At 36.4% G+C, this 23201-nt stretch overlaps 2 protein-coding genes across 5 annotated transcripts; one reads left to right on the plus strand and one right to left on the minus strand.

Annotated features, from left to right (window-relative positions):
* Positions 1–569: 569 nt before the first annotated feature.
* LOC109092949 (receptor-interacting serine/threonine-protein kinase 3-like) lies at positions 570–8224 on the minus strand. Its single transcript, XM_042726942.1, has 9 exons — positions 7780–8224; positions 6142–6463; positions 4408–4559; positions 3233–3282; positions 3012–3167; positions 2178–2260; positions 1927–1987; positions 990–1039; positions 570–623 (listed from the first exon to the last, which is right to left on the minus strand). The coding sequence occupies exons 1-7, from the start codon at positions 7935–7937 to the stop codon at positions 1961–1963; spliced, it is 948 nt and encodes a 315-aa protein (XP_042582876.1). The 5' UTR covers positions 7938–8224; the 3' UTR covers positions 570–623; positions 990–1039; positions 1927–1960.
* A 762-nt stretch (positions 8225–8986) lies between these two features.
* On the plus strand, positions 8987–20066 carry LOC109092948 (protein KHNYN-like). Of its 4 annotated transcripts, none has more exons than XM_042726938.1 (9): positions 8987–9397; positions 11343–11593; positions 11896–12030; positions 13268–14685; positions 16633–16763; positions 16848–16944; positions 17558–17665; positions 17932–18033; positions 18634–20066. In XM_042726938.1, the coding sequence occupies exons 2-9, from the start codon at positions 11354–11356 to the stop codon at positions 18908–18910; spliced, it is 2508 nt and encodes an 835-aa protein (XP_042582872.1). In that variant the 5' UTR covers positions 8987–9397; positions 11343–11353; the 3' UTR covers positions 18911–20066. The 4 variants fall into 4 exon arrangements, with proteins under 4 accessions (XP_042582872.1, XP_042582873.1, XP_042582871.1 ...); XM_042726937.1 differs by having other exon boundaries at positions 8992–9397; positions 18613–20066; XM_042726939.1 differs by lacking the exon at positions 11896–12030 and having other exon boundaries at positions 8989–9397; positions 18613–20066.
* The last annotated feature ends 3135 nt before the right edge of the window (positions 20067–23201 follow it).

Here is a 23201-nt window from a genome sequence, read left to right on the forward strand (position 1 = left end):
TGTTTATGTTTGTAAATAAAGGCATCTCCACTGTTCACTCTGTTAGCTTTATTTTAGGAACAAGGGCAAAACGGGGAAATGTTATTTTTTAAGGACAAAAATACACTAAGCTATTATTTATGAAAGCCAGTTTCTGCATGGAGTAAAACATTTGAAAAAGTAACTGTTTCTTTTGTTCTTAGAATTCCGAGTTGGAATATAAAGTAGAAAAGGTACTTGAAATTCTTTTCACAATTCTGATTTCTTCTTGCGGGATAGGAGTTTATATCTCGCAATTCAGCCTTTTTATCTTCAGAAAATAAAGTCCAAATTGTAAGATAAAAAAACAAAATCAATTACTTTTTTTTATTTATTCCCATAATTACTTGTTTGTAATTACACAGAGTAAAACTGACCTGGTGTTGAACTCTGACGCTGTAAGAACAAACACACAGCAGGATGTTAGGAGAGGAGAGGGTCGGTCATATGAAACGCATATTGTTTTGTTTGTGTGTTTGTGTGTTTCAGACCTGTGTTGTTCTGATCCCCGGCGGAGCAGGGACGAGGAAATGCTTCTGTGACTTCATCATTCTGGAGCTCAGATTACCTTTCTTCATGGATTTTGTGTAACTGGCAGCTGTTTCCTGCGAGATAACATACTGTATAAGATTTACTGTTATTTATATACTGTAGCACCTTTAAAAACAAGATCTATGCTTTAAATACACAATTACTGGAATTGATCTCATCTTAATTTTCTACTGAAGATGGTTTCAACCCTTTTAAAACCAAAAAATGTTTTGTAATAATATTAGCTCTGAATCACTTTCTAATGCTTTGTTTTACGTACTATTGTACAAAACGATGCGCTGATTATTGACCCTTAATGAGAAATACAATTGTGTACGATTTAAATAAGTACATAAACATTTATGTTGACTGAAATGCTTTTATTAGGTCAAATTGGTGAAGAGTTTTAATTAAACGAAATGAATGAAAGCATAAATGACCTGTTTAGGAAGTGGTCCAGTGATGCAGGACGAAACCTGAGGCGGTGCTTCTGAAACATAAAGAGGATCAAGAGCTCAACAATCCTGCAAATATTTATTCTGTGAGCCATTACATTACATTTAGTGCTGTCAAATGATTAATTGCAATTAATCGCATACAACACTGTTTTTGTTTGCATAATATGTATAAATCCCCACACATACAGTATATATTTTGAAAATATTAAGATGTATGTACAAGTCGTATATTTATGACCAAAAAACTATATTTATATTCATATAATTTAAATTATAAATAAATATATTTAATATATAAGCATGGCCTGAAATATATACATGCATGTGTTTGCATTTATATATACATAATAAATAAACAGCACACACTCATATATTATTATGTACAAAAAAAATATATATTTTGGATGTGATTAATCGTTATTAATTTGTTTGATAGCACTAGTTTCATTACTTTTGCTTTATGTTTTTGTCACCTGAGTTGAGCTTGCGGATTTATTTTTAGTAAAAAAAAAAAAAACCTGGGGACAGCAACAGATAGTGACTAAATAGAAAAAAAAAGTAACTTTATTTGAAAAAAAGTCTCATTGTTCTCGTAAATTTAAAAGTAATTCTGATTAAGTAACCTCGCGGTACTTGTAATGTGTGCTCATAACACTCCATATTAATACCACTGAGAATACTATTAAGTTTTTGTTATTTTTATTTGGATGTACCATGTTTGTTTTAACTTTAATTTCAGTTAAACACGAGTTTTAGTAATTTTGTTGTGTTTTTGCCGTTATTGTTATAGTTTATTTAGTACTTTTAGTACTTAATGTTAAACTGAACCAAAATCAGAGTTGCTTTTTTTTTTCTTTTTCTTTTTTTTTGCAAACAACAGAATTAAAATAATGTATTATTTATAAAACCAAAAGCATACCATTGTGTGTTTTACGGCTGATCTGGACTGATTTTCAAACCCGTAAACAAATGTCATCCTCCTGCATCATAAGAAAAGATAGGGTTTACGGGTTAAAGAGTTCAAAATATACAACGAATTTCTATAAAAAAAAAAAAAAAAAGCCATTTTAAGTCTACATAAAATGCCATTTTGAACTTATTGTACTTCACCGTGTGATGGAAATGGTGAATAAACACTGGTTAAAAACCCAAAACGAAAGTAAACTGTACCAGCTGCTTCAGAACACCATAGACGGCCTCATTGAGTCCCTGTCTGTGCATCTGAAAGATCTTCTCAGTCACATGAACACAGTCTGAAAGCACGAGACGGCCAGGTGAGAACGTGTGGAGGCGCTGCCAACTCAGCCATCCTGCTGCTAAATTTACCACCTTTTCACACTACCCTACAAACTATTCTTCCAAAAGCACCTAGCAACAAATCTAGCGTTTCTTTTTAATTTGTTGGGCAACTATCAGCAACTTTTGATAAGTGACTAAAACTATAAAAAAGGCATACATTTTCCATCTGAGTTACACAAAAAGAGGAAACCAAAGAGTACACACATAATTAATATTAACAGAATAAAGTAATAGTTGAATAACTGTTCATTTATGATGCACCTTGTTTGTACCTGGGACTGTTGATCAGTCCGTACACTGTAAGGTAAGTATATTGTAAGGTGGAATATGTTGAATAGTTGTTATCTGTTATCCAATCATTTAAAATGCAGTTAAAAAAACACAATACGTAATATTTCTCTTTATTTTAACAGTAGATCGCGGCCTATTTTAGACTGCTTGAAACTATATTTGTTCAGAATGTGTAGTTTTACTAGTTTCCAAGCTAAAACCCTTAAACTGTTCAAAAATATGTTTATTGTTCAGTGTTGTATTTTATATTAAAAAAATAATATTATTTTATGAACACATCTAAAATGAACCTATACAAAACTTATTTTTTGCTGAGATAATTTGGGGTTGTAATTATGGCATCCTGACATCACAGCATCATTTATCAACAGATCAGCGTCGCTTCAGCAGCGTTAGATCCTCATGGAGTCTCACCGAGGAACGACGGTCTGCTGCTGGGATCCTGATGCCAGCACTCAGTCATGAGCCGCACCATATCTTCCAGACCTTTAACCCCGCGGTGGTCTATGGAGGTCAGGTCAGGTCTGTCCCCCTGAGGGATCCGGAAGCGCACCAGATTGGACAGAGCGCCTGCGGGACAGACCGGAGTGAGACGTGCTGCGGACGCCAGTCAGAGAGCGCTGAGGGACACTTACCTTCATACGGCTCCTTCCCGGTGACCATGGACCACAGCAGAACGCCGTAACTGCAGAGCAGACCGGACACACTTCATTACACACTACACCTCATGTTTGGATTGTTTGCGTTTGTGAACTTCATGTGTTCCATTTGCATAAATATTCTGTGTTTCACATTGAAAATATGCTCAAACTCACGAGCGTGAAGTCTGGCGTTCTTTGGAATACAGCAGAGTCACAGTTTTCTTGACCGTATCCGTGATTTTTAAGATGTAAGAGTATATTTAGTTTCTTTAATTTTATTTATTTGATTGATCTCTGAGATGAGATTAATGCAATATATCGGACCAGAGTACGTGGATTGCTTTATTGGACACGGAGCGAGTAAAGCTGAAACAAAGATGTGCACTCGCACTGTCATTTATTTTATTTTATTCATTTATTTTCCAGGTTATGTTAAATATCATTTAAGAGACATAACCATTTGTAACACCTTTTGCATTCAGGCAAGTAAAAAAAAAAAAAATAAAATAAATGTTTTTATTGCATGAAAAAAAAAACATTGCAATCTATTTCATAGAATTTCAGATTATAAATGTTTAATTTTTTTTTAAATAAATTAAGCGTTATAACCATTTAAACCATTTTTTTACACTTTCTGGCCATTTCTTTCTTTTTTTAAAAAAAAGAATTGATACTTTTATCAATAAAGGATGCATTAAATTGATCAAAAGTGACAGTAAAGACATTTATAATGTTTCAAAAGATTTCTATTTCAAGTGGCAGTAAAGACATTTATAATGTTTCAAAAGATTTTTTTTTATTTTAAATTGTTTTTGTTTTTTTTTTTTTTATTTTGATAATGGTATGTATAGTGAATCATGGTTTCCACAAAAATATTGTGCAGCACAACTGTTTTCAACATTAATAATAATCAGAAATGTTGAGCAGCATATTAGAATGATTTCTGAAGATCATGTGACACTGAAGACTGGAGTAATGATGCTGAAAATACAGCTGCACATCACAGAAATAAATTACAGTTTAACAGAGATTCACACAGAAAACAGCTGTTTTAAATTAGAATAATATTTAACAAATTTTACTGTGCTTTTGATCAAATACATGCAGCCTCTGTGAGGTTAAAAACATTAAGAACCCTGCTTCAGTATTTGGGTTGTTTCTGTGGTCACCTGTAGACGTCAGTGGCTTTGCAGGCTTTGTAGTTGAGCGACTGCAGCGCTTCAGGAGGCATGTAGCTCAGTGTTCCTCCATCATCATCGTCTTTATCTCTGGAGCATCTAGAAACGCTTCGAGCCACTCGAGACAGACCGAAATCTGTGAGCTGCAGGAAAAACAGAGCAAGGGTTAATTAAAGTCAGAATGCATTTTGCCTGTTTCACACTCAAAGGGCACTGACAATCGTGCAATAAGCTGATATGGACACAGATTTCATATTACACTGGTTGGCCATCAACAGTGACATCCTGAATTTAACGACAGTTAAACGTTTTTAGGTGTACTGTCCCTTTAAGACAGTTAACGCTCACATTAAGCTCTCAGCCCCGTTTCTTCAAGAAAGGTCAAAAGGTCTCATTCCTGGAGGAGTCTGTTTTACGTCTTTGTCTCGAGACTGTCATGTGAGAGTCTGTCTGAAGCTGGAGGGGTTTCTCCCGCTGAAGGAGTGATTTACACTCGCTCTTTGTTTTAAAGCAGTGTTAAATCAGCAGATGTGGAGGAGACACCACAGCGGAGGGTTTAACGGCTCATGCACACGGGGAATTTCCCCGCTTTACTGTGTCCCACACTGAGCAAGCGAAGCAGCGTCAGACACTGAAAGAGCTGCAGGTCCACGCAGAAAACAAGGACAGTGTGGTTTACAGTAGCTACAATAACATGCAACCACAGAATCTATTAATAATCAAACCCGACAGCCTTCATCTAAACGTGTGAATTAAATAATGTGACCTGAAGTACATTTCGATCCAACTGAAAAGAGCGGAGTAGAGCTGAAAGAATTCATCTGATCCATATAAAGCACTTCATCTCCACAGATGATTTCAGCATTTAATATCATCACATACACTCAGAAATTATATTATGGTTTGATTCAATAATGAAGAAATAATGGCAAAAATCATACTATTTCACAGTAGAATCCACTTCTCAAAGTAGCAGTCGTAATATTAATAAATCTATTCAAAATGTTTTTAGAGGGATATCACATGTTTTTATCGGTTTTTGCTTTAATTTAATCAGTAAACCTCTGCTGTGCAGCGATTGTTGCCAATTGTTCAAATTTAATTACAAATAAGAGGATTACTTAAATGGTTAACAACCAAATTAATGTGTTTGATATTAAAGCAGAATCCATAACAATTAAAACTGACATGGTGATTTGCTTTTTTTTATTTTTTTTTTTTTTTTTTACTATTGTAAAGAAATTATATAATAAATTAAATTAGTGCTGTCAAACGATTAATCGCATCCAAAATAAAAGTTTTTGTTTATGTAATATATGTGTGTGTACTGTGTATATCTATTATGTTTTATATAATTACACACACATACAGTATATATTTTAAGAATATTTACATATGTATGTATTATGTATATATTATATATATATATATATATATATATAATATAGTGTGTGTGTGTGTGTGTGTGTGTGTGTGTGTGTGTGTGTGTGTGTGTGATATATATTGTGTGTGATATATATATATAATATATATATATATATATATAGTATATATTTAATATAGATATAAAAATATTTTTCTGAAATATGTACATGAAAATATGTAACCACGATTAATTGTTTGACAGCAGTAATTTAAATATTAAACGGTTTTATTAAATTAATTGATGAGACATCTTTTTTACGATTATTAAAACTAAATGAAGCATTAAGACTCTGGACTGGCCTTGGCTCTGAGGCTGTCGTCCAGCAGCACGTTGCTGGGCTTGAGGTCCAGATGCAGGAGCGGAGGGGACAGATGATGGAGGAAGTTCATGCCCAGGCCGATCTCGTGCGCCATGCGGAAGGTCAGAGGCCACGGCGGCGGCCCGGTCAGCTTCTGCAGCAGATCAGCCAGCGAACCCTTGGGCATGAACTCCATCACCAGCCCCGACTGCAGCCCCGCGCCGCCCACACGGCCCTCGTACAGACCCAAGATCCTGATCACGTTAGGATTCCCACCCTGGAACATCAGGTGAGCTTCCCTCTGGATGGAGGACGCAGATCTGCTTCATGAGGAGAAGAAACAAACCAGTCGACATCTGAAACCAGCAGATCCACGTACTCAAAGCACCACGGCACTCACAGTTTAAGAGCAATCAGACATTTTTTAATTACACACACACACACACACACGACCAGAGAAGAATTTTTATACAGTGAAAAAACTGTCACTTTGAAACTTTTTGTTTTCTAACGGCTTGTTTTCTTTAAAACAGCCTCTAACACTACCTTTCTCTGTTCTTAGTCTATTCTATCTACTTGTGTGTACATATACATATATATATATATATATTAGTGCTGTCAAACGATCAGTTGAGATAAATCGCATCCAAAATAAAAGTTTTTGTTTATATATGTGTGTGTACTGTGTATATTTATTATGTATATATAAGTACACAAACATACAGCATATTTTTTAATATTAACATGTATTTATATGTATATATTTATATTCATACAATTTATAATATATAGAAATATATTTAATGTATAAACATATTTTTCTTATATATAAAAATGCATTTTGTAAGTCGCTTTGGATACATTTTTGAATAAATGTAAATGGAACAGTTTTCACTTTTAAATTGCTCAAATTTCACAAATAATTACAAAGAAACTGTAAAAAAAAAAAAAGTGAAATTTTGACGTAAAATGACTGAAAAACTATTTTATTATTATTATTATTTATTTATTTTTATAAAATGTAGTCCAAAATCTGCAAAATCTGTGTTTTATATTGTAAAAATGATTTTTCGAAGTTGTTAATGAAATAAAGATTATTGGAGTAGGTTTTACAAGAAAATACACTATTTCAGTCTTCATACTAAACAATTTTAAATCCGATTCAAGTTACTTGCTGCCATTATTTATTCAATTTATTAGCAATTTTTGAGTGAAAACTTTTTTTTTCCAGTGCATTTACGAATCGAAAATTACTTTTTTACAGTGAGTGTACTTTTTAAATATGAGACACTCACACATGTCCGTCATTATAGTATGCTATATGCACAACACAATGCAATACCAAGAGTGGAAATAAAAGACGAACACACGCGACTGTTTACACACTGGTGTTTGTCCTAATGTTTTGGCTGTCCGTGTGGTTTCACTGTGTTCACGTGACACAGACAACTAACTTCCCAATCTGCCAACATACCCCGAGCTCCCCATTAAACACAATGATCAGAATGAAAGAATGACCCCCTCTCATACTGTTTGAAGGACAAAGTAATGCACTGTAGAACATCAAGGTTGGACTGAGCTGTATAAACTGTGTTATCAAGGTGAACAGTTGAGGACGATGTCCAGGTGCTGTAATTACCCGTCTTTATAATGTAATAACTTGATGGCCACGTCCATCCCCAGGGTCTTGTGCTTCGCCCGGTAGATCTGACCGAACCCGCCGGTTCCGACGCTCCTCCAGCCCCGCAGACACTCATCACGGATCACCTCGACCCTGATGCGCACAGATTCGTCCATCTCTCACCGAGCCTCTCATCTACTCAACCGGAGAACATGTCATATTCCGTCTGACTGCGACCGTTCCTCTGAGTTCCTCGTTAATGGCGACGCTTCCACATCGAGAAGCTCCTTTCACTTCCCCATCAAACAAGAACACCGCCACTGCATCGTTCTCACATTCTGAAATTACACCAGTAATCTCAAATCATATTTATTATGTCAATACGTCTGAGATTATTGCGACACAATGTCAGTCAGTCTAAGAAAAACATGTTCCAAGAACGTTACCATTAAGCCTATCAAACGCTATTTTTTTTTGAAAGTTCGTTACGTTCTTTTTATTGAGAGAAGTTTTTTTTAGGGTTTTTTTTGATCATTTTCAAACATTTACTGAAATATTTTCCGAAGCATCTGAAAACAGCATTTAAAGAAACGTCCATTATAATGTGTATTGTTTGATAACGTTCCTGTTCAAATATTAAATGTTATTTCTGAATGCTGCTGAAAGTTCAAATCATTAGGTTAAATGTTAAAAAAATGGTTATGTTAGAGAAGCATCAATGTTGTTTTTGAACCACTTGAAACGAACTATAAACCATAAACATGTTCCATAAACATAATTTTTCTTCTAATGTTTTGAGAACGTTATTAAAGACCGGATAACTTCGAATAAACGGTCCATTACTGGAAGAATGTGGAGAGTTCTGAGAACATTCTCTGTTAGCTATGGTAGCTACATTTTTATGAGTAGGATTTCCAAATCTCCACCCTTTATTTCGTCACTCATATGTCGACATGTGCTTCAATAAAATCATAAATTCAGTAGTAGACTATATGTTTTAAAAAGATACAATTATAACACATGGTCCCCGTTCAGATAAGTGAAACGTGTAAGAAAGAAGAATGTAAACAATAGAAATACTGCAATAATTAAAATGGATTGGGGTTTTTATATAGTTTTGCTGTTGTCTTTAAACGGATGTTGCTTTTACGTCAGTGGAAATTCCCACACGATGTGAATGTATCTGACTAAAGCCATAATAAAGCGTTCTGCGTTCCTGTTTTTCACTCATTTTCAACTATTATGTTTTATTACGTGTTTTTAATTCGTTTCCGATCAAAGGTCATGTGTGTTTCTGCGTTTTATGGCGGCAGATGAATGTGAGCAAACATTAAAGCGCCTCAGCAGATCCTCGATGCGCGTTCTTTGCGTTCGTTACGGTAGAAGATCAACGCGAAGTTTCCCTTTGGTTTCATTTTATCCACAATCATCATTACCAGTCCGAAATGCGGAGTAACGAGTCTCGCGAAACCACGGATGATTTCTAAACCAAGAGAAGCCTTTTATAACCGAGCAGGACTAAAACTAGACTGAATCCGGAGTGAAGCAGAAGAGCGTTCAGACTCGCGGTCCGTATTGTTGATCGCGAACGCTTCGTAAACACGAAAAAGCGCAGTTTAAAGTTCACGCGATTATGGTAAGAACCCAAGTTTACTGTAGCTCGGTCATATCCTACACATTTCTGTTTTGTTCTTGTGTTTTTAATGAGACTTCCTTGGAAATCGGTTTCGCCTGGTAATCAAAGGAATCTCTTTTTTAGTCACATGTAGAACATTATGGAAGCAGTTAATTTTTAATCGTTCGGCCGATTTTGATTGAGAAACACACGCGAATATTACGTAATTAAATATGTTCTAAGAACGTTTGCTGGCGTTCCCATTAAGTTTTCGAAACGTAGCCTACAGTGTTTTGATGTTTTAAAAGCGTTTTTCTTTGTTGTTTGAACGTTAGCAGAATTGGAATGTTCAATGTTACTGTTTTCCAAACATTTGGAACTTTTGAATGTTCTCTAAACCACTTGAAACTTTTAAGTAGTAACGTTTAAAAAACATTAGACGTGCAACTAAAATCGTTCAATGAACGATGCCATTCTGAGATCGTTCCTGTTTTAAACATTTGTATACCAAACACCCTTTCTTTGTTACATCCACTTGTCAAATCGGTAACACTTTATTTTAAGGTGTCCTTAATACACGTTACATTTCACATGAAAAATACTGTAGTAATTTATAGTAAATGCTATAGTGTTTTTGAAGTGTATTATACTGTATATATTATAGTATTTACAACACCTTGTTAGTGAATGCTATAGCATACTGTAGTATTAATGATGCTGATCAGCTGTAATAAATACTGTTGTATACTTTAGTTTTTACTACTGTAAACTGTAGTGTATTGTATCATCATGTACCCATAGTTGTAAAAAAAAAAAAAAAAAAAATTAGTACAGTATTGGGTTTATAGTAATTTGTTTATATTTATCACCACAGCAACTATAATAACCACAACAAATTAATTCAAGTACTTTACTATAGTATAGTTCAAAAACACTATAGTTTTTACTATAAATTACTATGGTATTTTTTTCATGTGGGATGTACTTACTATTATGATATCAATAAATGATGCATGATTACATGCAAGTAGCTACTCCTAAGCCAAACCCTAATCCTGACACTAACCTAGTAAGTATATAGTTAATTAATATTACTCAGTACTTAAATGTATAATTACACTGTAACAAGGACACCTTAAAATAAAGTGTAACTCTCAAACCTCTTTTTGAGAAAAAACATTATGGAACTAGTAATCTTTTACCGCTTGGCTGATTTTAATTGCAAAACACGAATAGTACTTGAATAAATATGTTCTGAGAACATTTTTCCAACATTCCCATTACGTTCTAATAGGGTTTTTTTTTTCTTTTTTTTTCTGAATGTTCTCTCACTGTTTTAACATTTTTTCTTGGTTGTTTGAAAGTTCGTGAAAATGGAATGTTCAACCTGACTGTCTCCAAGCATTATGGGAACATTACTTTTGAATGTTCTCTAAACCACCTGAAACTTTATAGTAGTAATGGTTAAAAAAAAAAAAAAAAAAAAAAAACATTAGACGTGCAACTAAAAAAAAACATTCCATGAATGATGTATAATGTTTTTGAGCTAACATTTTGAGGATGTTATCAAAGACCGCATAACTTTGAATGACTAGTCTGTTAATATTACTGGAAGAACCTAACGTTCTGAGATTGTTCCTGTTTTAGACATTTGTATCCACAGGGTTTTCAAACACCTTTTCTTTGTTACATTCACTTCTCAAATCTCTTTTTGAGAAAAGAAAATGTTATGGAACCAGTTAATCTAAAATCAGTCATATTTGAATATCTGAATAATAATAATAATATGAATAAAATGAATTTCCGAGCGGCATTAAACCTTTTGAAAGGCACTCAGAGTTTTGTTTAAGCCTTTGGTAGCAAATAAACTACAGACAGGTTAATATTCCAGACTGAATTCCATCTTGGCTCGGGATATTCCTTACAATGCTGAACCATAAGCATGGCCTCATGTTGTCTCCTCCAGTGAGGTGCGTCATGGCTCTCTCAGGTCTCACTCTGGACGGCTGTGGATCCCAGCGGATGGAGCAGCAGGAGGTCGAGGACGAGTTCACCTGTGCAGGTGTGTTGAGGGGGGCGTTGCTGGCGCTGCAGCCCGCCGTCGAGCGAGTCTTTGGGGTGAAGCTGAGTATCGGAGGAGAGGATGGTCCGTCTGCGCAGAGCGGTCAGATCTGGCTGCAGCTGCGGGGGACTGCAGGAGACGTGCAAGCAGCAAAGGTGCTTTACACACTTTCAGTTTCTGTGTACCTAAAGTGAAACAACAACAACATTTATATACAAAGTCCTGTATAATGTGGAAAAACAAGCCTACACTGTAAAGCAACATCTAACTGCATCACTTGGCATGGCTGTAAAACTGCATGTGCAATGAAACCACACATTACTGTAGTTTTAGTTCATTTCCTCTCATCGCAGATACATAAATTGGTTTATGGATTCAAAAGCCACAATTATAATATAAATGTTTCCTAATAGAATTGTTGAGGGTTTACTCACCTTATATGTTATGCAACTCGTAGCTTTTTGTGAAAGGTGTCGTCAATCAGGAAGCTCAGCAGGAGATCCAGTTCCCTGAAGTGCTGCACTGTGTCTTCTGTGGTGCTAAAGGGCTGTTTATGGATTGCCTGATTAAAAATACCTCTGCTCATGTAGCGGTGAGTTAAGTTTTTTCTAAACGTCATTTGTGCTAAAGCAGTATTTTATAGTACAGGAGCAGGTGTACTATATGATGCTGTACTACAACCTCTGTTACAGATTATATAGCTGAATGTTTTTATGTTTTATATGCGTACAGTTCTTTGCCTGGTGCACAGCACTAAAACATTACAGCCAAACACAATTTTTCTCAGTAAGAAAATACAACATGTAGGACAGGACTTTAATCATGAAACATTTTCGCTCCTATGTAACTCACACAAATATCTGAAGATGGTGTGTGCATGAACAAGCTTGATTTTCCACCTCTTTTTTACTAAGCATGTCTTAATTTCCATATGCATATTTCCTACATGATTCTACCACCTTTGTTAGTAGAAACTAGGAAAACAGAAGGTGAGATAGACTGTCATACTATTATGAGATAAAAGAGATATTTCACTGCTAAAAGTAATTTTCTGTCTTGTTGTTTTGAAAAATATCTAAACATCCATAAAAACAAGATGAAAAATGGAAGAAAATAAAACTGCATAAAACACAATACAAAGACTGCATAAAAAACATGATAAATGTAACACGAGAAACAAAACACTGCATAAAATGTAAGGTAAATGTTACATGAAAAAAAACGTAAAAAATAAAATAAAAAAAAACCGAGCTAAATGTTACCTTAAATGCCAAAAATGTAAGATCAATCTATGTTGCATTAAAAGGCATAAAAAAACAGGTTACCTGAGAGACAAAATAAAAAATGCAAGATAATAGTTACATAAAAGTGCATAAATCAAGATAAATGTAACAGGAGAATCAAAGTAAAATTCTTAAAATGCAGGACAAATGTAACATGAAAATCAAAACAACACACTGCATAAAATGCAAAATAAATCTTACATTACAAAATTTCACAAATTGTAAGATAAATGTTACATAAAAATGCATAAAAAAGTGCTTCCTGTATTCTATTCTCATTATTCCTTGAAAACTAATAAAAAAGAGTGTGCATGCATGGTCCATTTTGTGGATATTTAAGTAAAAAAAAAAAAAAAAAACAAAAAAAAAAAAACTACCTTGTGCTTTAGGTGCGCTTTTTAAATTTGATCCTAATTTTAATCCCTAATTTGTAAGGTTTATGCACTTTCTTACTGTACCATAGTATATCCTGCTGTGTAGTTAGAGCATGCATGTAAGGATCCAGCTTCTGTTAATGAACATTGTGTGACTTAATCTCTCCCGCAGGTGGGATCTCAAGGCATCGTCCTGATAACCGGGCTGGCAGAACCTGTGGTGAAAGCCTATTCCCTTATTACAGACCTTGTGGAGAAGTACAAGAGCAGCCAGGGACGGCGCTCCGAGACTGGACTCGAATCTTTGGAGTCGCGTCGGGCCTTCAAAGCCATCGTGGAGAGTCTGGAGGACCGTCACACCCTGGACCTGCTGGTGTTACCTGTGCTGGTGAAAGAGGTCCTGCTGGATTTGGTGAAGCAGTCCGGATTGGACTCGCATGCAAAACGGGCCCAAGAGGACCCAATCCCGGTTCAAGTCAACGGATCATGGGCGATGCAAAGACCTGTTGACGAAATTGTTTTTGGAAGCTCTGGAGGATCAAATCGTAACGCAGAGAACTCGCATTCCCAGCAGCCTCGTCTTTTCCCACAATCCTCACATGGAATTAACAGCACAGATGTTTTCAGCAGCCAATCCTACAAACCGTTTTCAACACAATTTGAGATCCCAGAGTCTCCAGAACCAGGTTTGCCACAAGAAACCGAATCCGAGACGCCACCGCAGGACGGCGTCTTGTTGTCCGCGGGGAGCAGAGAAGATTTTGACCACCTTCTCAAGTTCTTCACTGCCATGGGATTTACCGAGGATGCGGTGCAAGCCGTTCTGACTCGAACCGGCCCCAAAGAAGCCTCGCAGCTTCTGGATTTGATCCAGCAGGAGCAGGACAAAACCGGCCAGCGAAACCGCCGCAGCGAGTCCCCGAATGTGGCAGGAATTGGTGGAGAAATGCACGAGGCTCTTCAGATACTAGAGGAAAGTAAAGGAAAAGAGGAAGACTTTGTCTTGGATGTGTTGAAGAAGGCTGCAGCCACTTGTGGCTACACCGAGGAGAGAGTAATGGAATTGTGCAGCAATCTACCTGAACTCCAGCCACACGAGCTGCTCATGCAACTGCAGAAAGAAGGAGAGGCCAACCGGACAAGAGGTGGCAGCAAAAAAGCTGATCGGAAGATTGGCCCAAATTCAATGGCAGATCTCGACATGGGAAGCAGAAAGTCCGAAATGAGGAATGCAAAACTAGATGCATCCAAACCGGTGAACATTAGCGGCAGGCCTTCATCTGTGAGAGGCCCACCGCAGACAACATACTCCTTTGAAACCTTGGACTCTGACGTGCAACCAACGATTTCACCCGTCCGGTCGCCTCCACGGACTGTTGGTCAGAACCTGGGTTTCAGTTCGCCAGATATCTCCAACCAATTCGTTGTGCCCAAACCTAACCACAGCAGACCAGGCGGGGCATCTGTGGTCACAGGGCCTCAGCGGTTCCTTGAGAGCCTCAAGACGCCCTTCAAACTGCAGCTGTCAGACGAGCCTGGTGACCCCATGCTGCGTCAGATCATCATCGATGGGAGCAATGTTGCAATGAGGTAAAAATCACAATATGATGCATCTTGTAGAGGTCAGAATGAGAACAGAGAGGGTGTGTCTCGGTCGACTCCCTAACTCTCGCAAAACGCATCATATGCATTTCGGTCTTTCGGCAGTCCATCTCTATAGTGCTTAAAGCATAGCTAGTATTGATCGGAATTTAACACGTAGTGACTGATATCTTTTGGCATTGTCATTTTTTTAAATGCTAGAATAATTGCTGTAGCCATTAAAAACTACAGTGCCATGAAAAATTCCTTCGTCATCCATTTCCACACTGACAATTTTTCTTGTTTTCCAATACAAACTTTCTTAAATCAAGAAACATTTACTTGAGATGCACAATGAAATGTTAAGGCAAGATACCACAGGTGAAGAAATAGTAAAATATTTACTAATAGATATCACCGTACTTTGACCGGCTGATTAACCACAGTGCATTGTTTAGTTTTACAAGTTTTCTGAAATTAAATGTTTAAGAAAAGAGATGTCAGCCAGGTTCAAAATTCTTCTTTGATTTTATTGTCATATTAGAGTTAAAGGATGTTACAATGGGGATTTTGGATTTCTGTTTTTATCAGTCCAAAAATCAGAAAATGCTGTCAACAGGCAAAAAAAAAAAAACTATTTTAGCTAATTTTAGGAATAAAATGTTGTATAAAATCAGTCGTATGATATATTAACAAACCCTTCTATAAAAACCATCAAAATATAGACAGGAATAAACCTGTAAATGTTGGTGTATGTAAGTGCTGCTGAAGGAGAGATAAAACTCAAACAACCTTTAGAGATATCTACTGTAATTCAAATCTACAGGCAAAATAGATAAAATGCAGTTATAAAACCAGGCAAATGATATATGAACAAACCCTTCAGTAAAAACCTTCAGAATATAGAGAGGAATGAAACTGCTAAGTTTTGTGTCTGTAAGTGCTGCTGAAGTGGAGATAAAACTCATTCTGAGAAAACGACCTTTAGAGATATGTATTGTAACTGTAATCTACAGACACAAATAGATAAAGTGCAATAATAATACCAGCTGAAGGACATATGACAAACCACTCAGTAAAATCCTTCAGAATATAGATAGAAATAAAACTGCTAAGTTTGGTGAATGCAAGTGCATCTGAAGTGGAGATACAAACTCAAACGTCCTTTAGAGATATGTATTGTAATTGAACTCTACAGATGCAAATAGATAAGTGTGATAGTAAAACCAGGTGCATGACATTAAGAAACCAGTCAGTAAAATCCTTCAGAATACAGTGAGGAATGAAACTGTTAAGTTTGGTCTCTGTAAGTGCTGCTGAAGTGGAGAAAGAAACTTGAGAAAACACCTTTAAAGATATGTATTATATTAGAAATCTACCGACGCATATAGATAATGTGCAATTAAATAAACACTTAAAAGTGTTTCTTCCCACTAGCCTGAAAGAAGACTGTTATGAAAGAATGTTATGGATGCAAAACAGTACAAAATGTAAATGTGAAAAATTTATCAAAGTTTACACTTAAAACAAGAAAGAAAAAAACGATATTTGGCAGTGGGATCAGAAAAATACATGCTCTCTACTATTTCTCTTTTATTTGATTTTGTTTTAAGCACAAATTCACTTAATTTTCATCATTTTCTCAGAAAACAAAACTTCTTATCCTTTGTCATTTTGCATCTCCGCTAACTGTATCTTAATTTAAGAACGTTTAGATATTTATGCTGGAAGACGAGACAAAAATACAGAGGAAATGTCTTGTCAGATAATATAGTGAGCAGTCAGGGATGATTTGCGAAGTGCATTTAAGTCAGTTTGTAGGGAGGAAAGCTTCAGAGCACTAGTTTCGGATTGATTTTGACATTATCTGACATGAGCTAGGGAGTGAAACGAAACACACCCAGGGTAAAGAGTAAAGAGCAGCAGACCTGTGAATCTGATGCATATCCTCCACAGTCACGGTTTGGGGGTGTTTTTCTCCTGTCGAGGCATCGCTCTGGCCGTACAGCAGTTTTGGGCAAGAGGTCATCGTGAAATCACCGTGTTCGTCCCTCAGTGGAGGCAGAAGAGCAACTCAAAGGTTAAAGGTGAAGCTCAATTTATGCCTTGACATCTCAGTGTCTTGTGACAGCAGTGAGTGTGTCATCATGTGGCTCTTGTGTTTTCTGTAGAAAGGCAATACATGAATGAACTCTGTGATCTGGGTTTCCTCAAATACACTCCATCCAGAGAGGTCGAGGGCAAGAGAATCAACTCATATGATGACCGGTAATTATTCATTCCATCTCGTCTAAAAAAGGGTTAAAGTTATGTTAAACTGTGTAATCCAACTAGATGGACATCTGTGTCCCTGCAGCACAGAAGCAGTCATCAGTAGCACAGGTATATTTGTAGCAATAACCAACAATACATTGTATGGGTCAAAATTATCAATTTTTCTTTTATGCCAAAAAAATCAAGTTAATGTTTCATGAAGATATTTTGTTAATTTCCTACCGTTAATATATCAAAACTTAATTTTTGATTAGTAATATGCATTGCTAAGAACTTAATTTGGACAACTTTAAAGGTGATTTTCTCAAGATTTTTGTGCTCCCTCAGATTCCAGATTTTCAAATAGTTGTATCTCAGCCACATATTTTCAGATCCTAATAAACCACACATCAATGGAGAGATTATTTATTCAGCTCTCAGATGATGCATAAATCTCAAATTCAGAAAATTGACCCGTATGACTAGTTTTGTGCAATTCACATACATTAATCTTAAATGAAGGCCTCAATATATTTCTGAGTGTAGCAAGCTGTGATGAAAAGCAAAAGTAAACACATTGGAAAGAAAGCAGTGCTGTTTGGTTAGTTAACGAGTGATTGTTGGTTAGATTCATGCTGGAGCTGGCGCAGAAGACGAATGGAGTGATTGTGACTAATGACAACCTGAGAGATCTGGTGGACGAGTCGCCCGCGTGGAGAGACATCATAAAGAAAAGGTGGGCATGTGTGAAATATTTCTGAATTAGACTCTTTTAATCAGTGCAGTTCAGTGCTCTTTCTTCATCCTCCATCTTTCTTTCTTTCTTTCTTTTTACCTTGGTATAATATATTGTGATTGTTTTATGTGCAAAGCAAGGTCTTCATATTTGAAGTGCCCCTGATGCGCCTTAAATGATCCAGTTATGAAGGCAGCACACTAGGTTTAGTCTGTGTGTACAGTTTTTATATCTGCTGTCATTTACTGATGAAAGTGTTGTTTCAGTTTGCTTCAGTACGTGTTTGCCGGCGATCTCTTCATGTTACCTGACGATCCCTTGGGCCGCGGTGGACCTCATCTGAGAGACTTCCTACATAAACACCACAGGTGCTAAAATTCACATGACATCACACTGTCTGTTCAATTAAATGCACAGCATTCAAAAGTTTGGGGTCAGCAACATTTTCTAATATTTTTAAAAGAAGTCACTTCTGCTCACAAAGGCGTTTATTTTTAATTTTTTATAAAAAACAAAACAAAAAAAAAACAGTAAAAAATTTAAATGTTTTCAAAGTGAATCAATGTTAAACTAATTTATTGCTGTAATCTAAGCTGAATTATTAAGCGGAGAGTTCCGGTCCTTCATTCTGATTGGCTGAGCCACGTTCAAAGCTGTTGTAAATTACTCTACAAACACACACCTTTGTTTATGTTTGTGTGTTGCTCGGTAACCACTCTGTTGCAACCACAACTGTTTCTGAGGAACTACATTGTTTGGTGGAAGAATACTGTTTTTATTAATATCATTACACTCTATTTGCTCTGTTTTATTTAGTGAAACCTTACTACGTATATGCAATAACAGTTTCGTAAAAGCAATAAGCCCCGTGACGCGAATATGCTAATGTTCTCTAAAATATCATGTTGAACTCCCCACGGTGTGTGTGTGTGTCTCTGCTCTCACAGTAGTTTACCTGTTCCCGGCAGTCACTCGTTCGCAGGTGTGTCTGCGTCCTTCCCTCCTCCGTCTGCAGCGCCGCGCGCTCACACCGAAGTGCTGCAGTACCGAGACTGGACCCCGGGGGGTCACGGCAGGGGTCAGGAGGTCAGGGAGAGGACGGCAGAGGAGACGCTGAAGCTGCGGCAGAGTTTAATGCAGATGTTTCCAGACCAGGAGAGCGTGATTATCATGATCCTGCAGTGTCACCCGACCGTCAGAGACATCAGCCGCCTCGCAGACCTCATCCTGGAGCAACAGGAATAAACACCAACATGACACGCAACATCTGGACATACACAGCTGGCTTTGAATCGTGCTCAAGACAAAACAAAACAAAATATTTCCTTACGTTTCCAAAACGGTCTTCTAATGTGTTTTTTTCAGTTTTAAACATAATTTATATATTCAACAAGTGTAAATGATGTATATACGGTGGCTGAGACGTGCTGCAACAGAAGAAAACACATGCAAATAAAAAAAATCACCAGCAGATTAATAAAACATCTGGATCAGTTTGACAGCTGCACATGCTCACAACACAAACTAATTAAGGAACACGCTGCAGATACTCACAATACAAACAAATAGAAGCACGCTACAAAAGCAGGAACACACTGCTAATATATTCATAACACAAACAAACAAAAAAAAGTGATGCAAATAGCACAGACCGCAAAGGGGACCCCAACAATGAAAATCATAAAAAATTAACCATGGTTTATTATAGTAAAAGTAGTAACCATGTATTGATTACCATTTTGATAACTGTTGTACAAATACCATGGTTAAACTAGGTAAGTGTGGTTGATTTACCATGGTTTAAATATAGAAACCATTTTTATATGCATTTATTTTATTTTATTATAAAATAAATACATTTTTAAAAAAATATATATATATTATTATATATATTATAAATATATATATATATTTGCAGCTCATTCGTATTTGTTTGTGTTGTGAGTTTTCTTATTTTGCAGGTGTTGTTCCTATTTGCATGCAGGGTTTTTATGTTTTTTGCAACGCGTTGAGCTCTCTCTGCTAACGTATGTTGTATTAATTGTAACTTTTTTTTAGACTACAGTTGTGCTTCACAATGTGCTTTTAGGAGTTCTTCATTTGAAAAGTTGATGTTTTGTTGATACTATTTATTTTCACATGCTACTTTCTTAATGTAAGGATAATGAAAAGATGACGAGTGTTAGAGACCAAATCAACCAAAGAATACGTCTTAATGAGTTTAGGTTTTCATGTTTTTCTTTCAGATTTGCTATAATCTGGAATGTTTACATTTGGAATTTTTATACAGATCTTCATTAATGTGCTCTGTGCCTATTAAACAGCTACAGTAATCAGGTTGTCAGTAATCTCGTGAAAATGTTTTGCATTATCTGAGGCCATTAAACATGAGACTGGTTTACTCCTTTTCCGCTTGATTCTGGTGGTACAGTGATGTATGAACACAAAGGTTATGGGTTTGAACCTTGTGTCACAATCAAAATATTTGATATTGTACATCACTGTAAGCATGTAATGTATTTAAACTAAATTTATTTCATATTAAGTCAAGTTCAAATCTGAGGCTTACTGATATAAAAATAATAATTCAACTTTACTGGGACTATTATGTTTCTATTGATGAGGATTGTATGGTGTTTCGCTAACATTTGTCTTTAAATGCAAGATATTTCAAGTAGGCTATACCTGAAGGATTACTTGCAATAGTTCCACTTCAACACAATCAAATATACTTCAGGATATCTTTAGCTGGACTTGACACAGGGAACTGATGGAAGTGTCCTGTTGTATAAAGACATTAAAAAATGTTGAGAAGGAATGCTAGGCTGATTCCAGCAACTGAGAAAGGTGGACTAGACACTCCTTTATGGACAGACAGTGAGTTCAAATCATTGTTAGGAAAGACTGGATTTGACAGAAATGATCCAGAATATGTATGGCCAACTGAAGAATGCGAAAAGGTACATGTATCAGAAAGAAAACCATTAAAGGCTTTATCTGATGCCACAGAGAATTTACTTCATCCTTAACACAAGAACAAGCTCAGTGTATTTCCAAATTAAAAGAACACAAACAACTACAAACAAAGTGCAACAGGCCTCGGGGGCCAACCCTGTGCTGAAGGCTCCCTCTGAAGTTTTCCATTAGCAGTAGTTTTATTACCCCACCTCACTGGTCCACAGGTGTCAGATCATTTAGGACTAGGTTCAGAAAACACTATACAATCACCAGAAGTTTCATGTAAGAAGTAAAAGCACTATATGATCAACAGAAGTCTAAAAAGAAAAAATTGAAGCCTGTGCAGGAATGCTGCTGGTCTGCTGTTTCTCTGTTTCTTGTGTTGCAGGAATATGCGTATGCTACAGCGTCTACAGAAGAAGTACCCTGGTGTAGAGCATCGATCAAAGAGAAGACAAAGTCATCTGAGTTAAACTGCACTAGAAATGGACTCCAAAGGAAACAGACTACACCAAAGACTTCATGACGGTTCTCTAAGGCTATATGATTTTCTGTGTCGTCATGTAGTGTATACGACATGTTACCACCCTTTTGTGTTGTTATAGTTTTGAAAAGAACTATTACACCAATCTAAATCTAGGACATGACACTGAAGTTTTATGTACCTGTAACTATTTCAAGATGGGGCTTGTGTTAACAAACAGGCTGTAGAATGGACTTATGGAGGTTTAAATTTGTATTTTGTGAGAATTATTAGAACTCTCTAAGGGGGGACTGTGGGATTACAACTTTAAGAATCTGTTTAAGATCTGCTGATTCTACATCCTGACAACATCATATGAAAAACTACTGTGTATTGGGCATTCAAGGTGAACATGTTTCCAGTGAGGGAGTTCTGTTCTGCACGTCTCTAATCTTACTGAGAGTTAACTACATGTGAATGTTTACACATCTTTAGTTCTCGTGGCCAGGTGCGACTCAAACCTTTGGGTACTGTTATCTTTAGGGAGTAGGTTTGCTGAAGCTCACAGCTGGGGCGTGGAAGTCCTGAACTCATATACACATACATATACATATCCCCTGGGAGCGAGCCGTTATATAAAAAGGAACAAAAAAGATTCACCATCTGAACAACTCTTCAGAACTAGCGGACAAGACTACACCCAACAAAACATCAAAGTTTTCGTTTTACTTTAGCTAAATTTGGACATCATACACCAGGTTACCATTTGTTGTGTACAAGTTAATCGTACTAGTGACAATTATAAATATCACAGAAGCTTGGGACTCCAAGAGCAACATATTCATGACCTTAATGAATATGTCAAGAAATGCTTTCTTTGCTTGTAGAGATGTATGCATGCGACGTCCACCTTCTGTTGAAGCAGGAACTGTGATACCTGCACTCTATTGGGTGTTCTCACTAATGGGATTTTTAACAGAAGCACATGTGATGACGTGACTGCTCCTCCAGCTTCACCTCACATTCATGCATTCCAGGTTTAGGGTCCTGCAATTAGACGTCAACCACACCTGTCATGACAGACTTACTCTTACCAATGGCATTTAGTTGGTGTGTTGACAATCTATCCCTCAAACTCTAATGACTTCCCAGTGGGGCATGTGGTTTTGTAATTAAAATGGGAACGTCACTGAAGACAGAAATTTAATATGCAAGCTCTGGATCAAGTTAGAAGATTATCTGAAGCCGTACAAAAGCTAGCCAATGATACAGCTTTGGCCATCGGCAACATTTCTAATGCTTTAGCCTCACACCAACTTATGATACTGCTTTCTTATAACCAAATTGTCTCGTCTTTGAGGTCAGCTGTCCTCGGGATGCTGACATAGCCTTTGTTCCTGTGAGACTCGGCTATGAGATACTGACTTAATCTTAGTTCCTGAATGATCCCGGAATGAAGAAAGATTTTAGCGAAGGTGAGCCTCCTTATCACTGTAATTCCAATGGAAAAATAGTCAAAAATGTACTTTGACTAACTGTGAATATGCTGTTCATGCTATTAATCACTCATTTTAGTTATCTACTGGACAAATGCTATGAAGTCTATCACTATTTACACTGTCTTACCTTCATGGCCTGATTCTTTCCAGGCATGTCTTGTTGATAAAAAAAACCTTGAGTAAGCAAGGTTTGGGGTTAATCAACTGAGAGTTCAGGGTTTAGCTAACGGTAAGTTAATCGTGCTTTCTGCAATACACCCCTGTCCCAGTCACATTCATGCCTGTACTTCCAAAAATTCACCAACAGAGGTCACAATGAAATGAGAAACAGGGTAATAAACATAGACAGTAAAAGAAATAAAGCAAGTAATAAAGCAGACAGACAGCAAGAAACAATACTCATATCGAGCAAAGCAACATACAGTGTTGTGGAGTGCTACTATGGAATGATTTTTTGTTTCTTTATTATTCAAACATTCTGTGTTTGAAAGTAAAACTAATTATTTTGTAATTAAAAAAATAAAAGAAAAAAAGTATTCTTATTTGCAGTGCGTATTAATCTTTTAAAATCTTTATTTTTCTTTGTGCACTTTAATACTTTTTATCGCAAAACCAC

Source organism: Cyprinus carpio, chromosome B7, assembly GCF_018340385.1.
Source record: "Cyprinus carpio isolate SPL01 chromosome B7, ASM1834038v1, whole genome shotgun sequence".
Lineage (NCBI taxonomy): Eukaryota > Metazoa > Chordata > Actinopteri > Cypriniformes > Cyprinidae > Cyprinus > Cyprinus carpio.

Coding starts and splice junctions, on each gene's coding strand:
- LOC109092949 (XM_042726942.1), bottom strand. CDS start 7,937: ATGGACGAATCTGTGCGCATCAGGGTCGAGGTGATCCGTGATGAGTGT. Junction 3,283..4,407: donor AAAGCCACTGACGTCTACAG/GTGACCACAGAA, acceptor TCTGCTCTGCAG/TTACGGCGTTCTGCTGTGGT. Junction 1,988..2,177: donor ATGGTGTTCTGAAGCAGCTG/GTACAGTTTACT, acceptor CTTATGATGCAG/GAGGATGACATTTGTTTACG.
- LOC109092948 (XM_042726937.1), top strand. CDS start 11,354: ATGGCTCTCTCAGGTCTCACTCTGGACGGCTGTGGATCCCAGCGGATG. Junction 17,666..17,931: donor AGAGACATCATAAAGAAAAG/GTGGGCATGTGT, acceptor GTGTTGTTTCAG/TTTGCTTCAGTACGTGTTTG. Junction 18,034..18,612: donor TTCCTACATAAACACCACAG/GTGCTAAAATTC, acceptor CTGCTCTCACAG/TAGTTTACCTGTTCCCGGCA.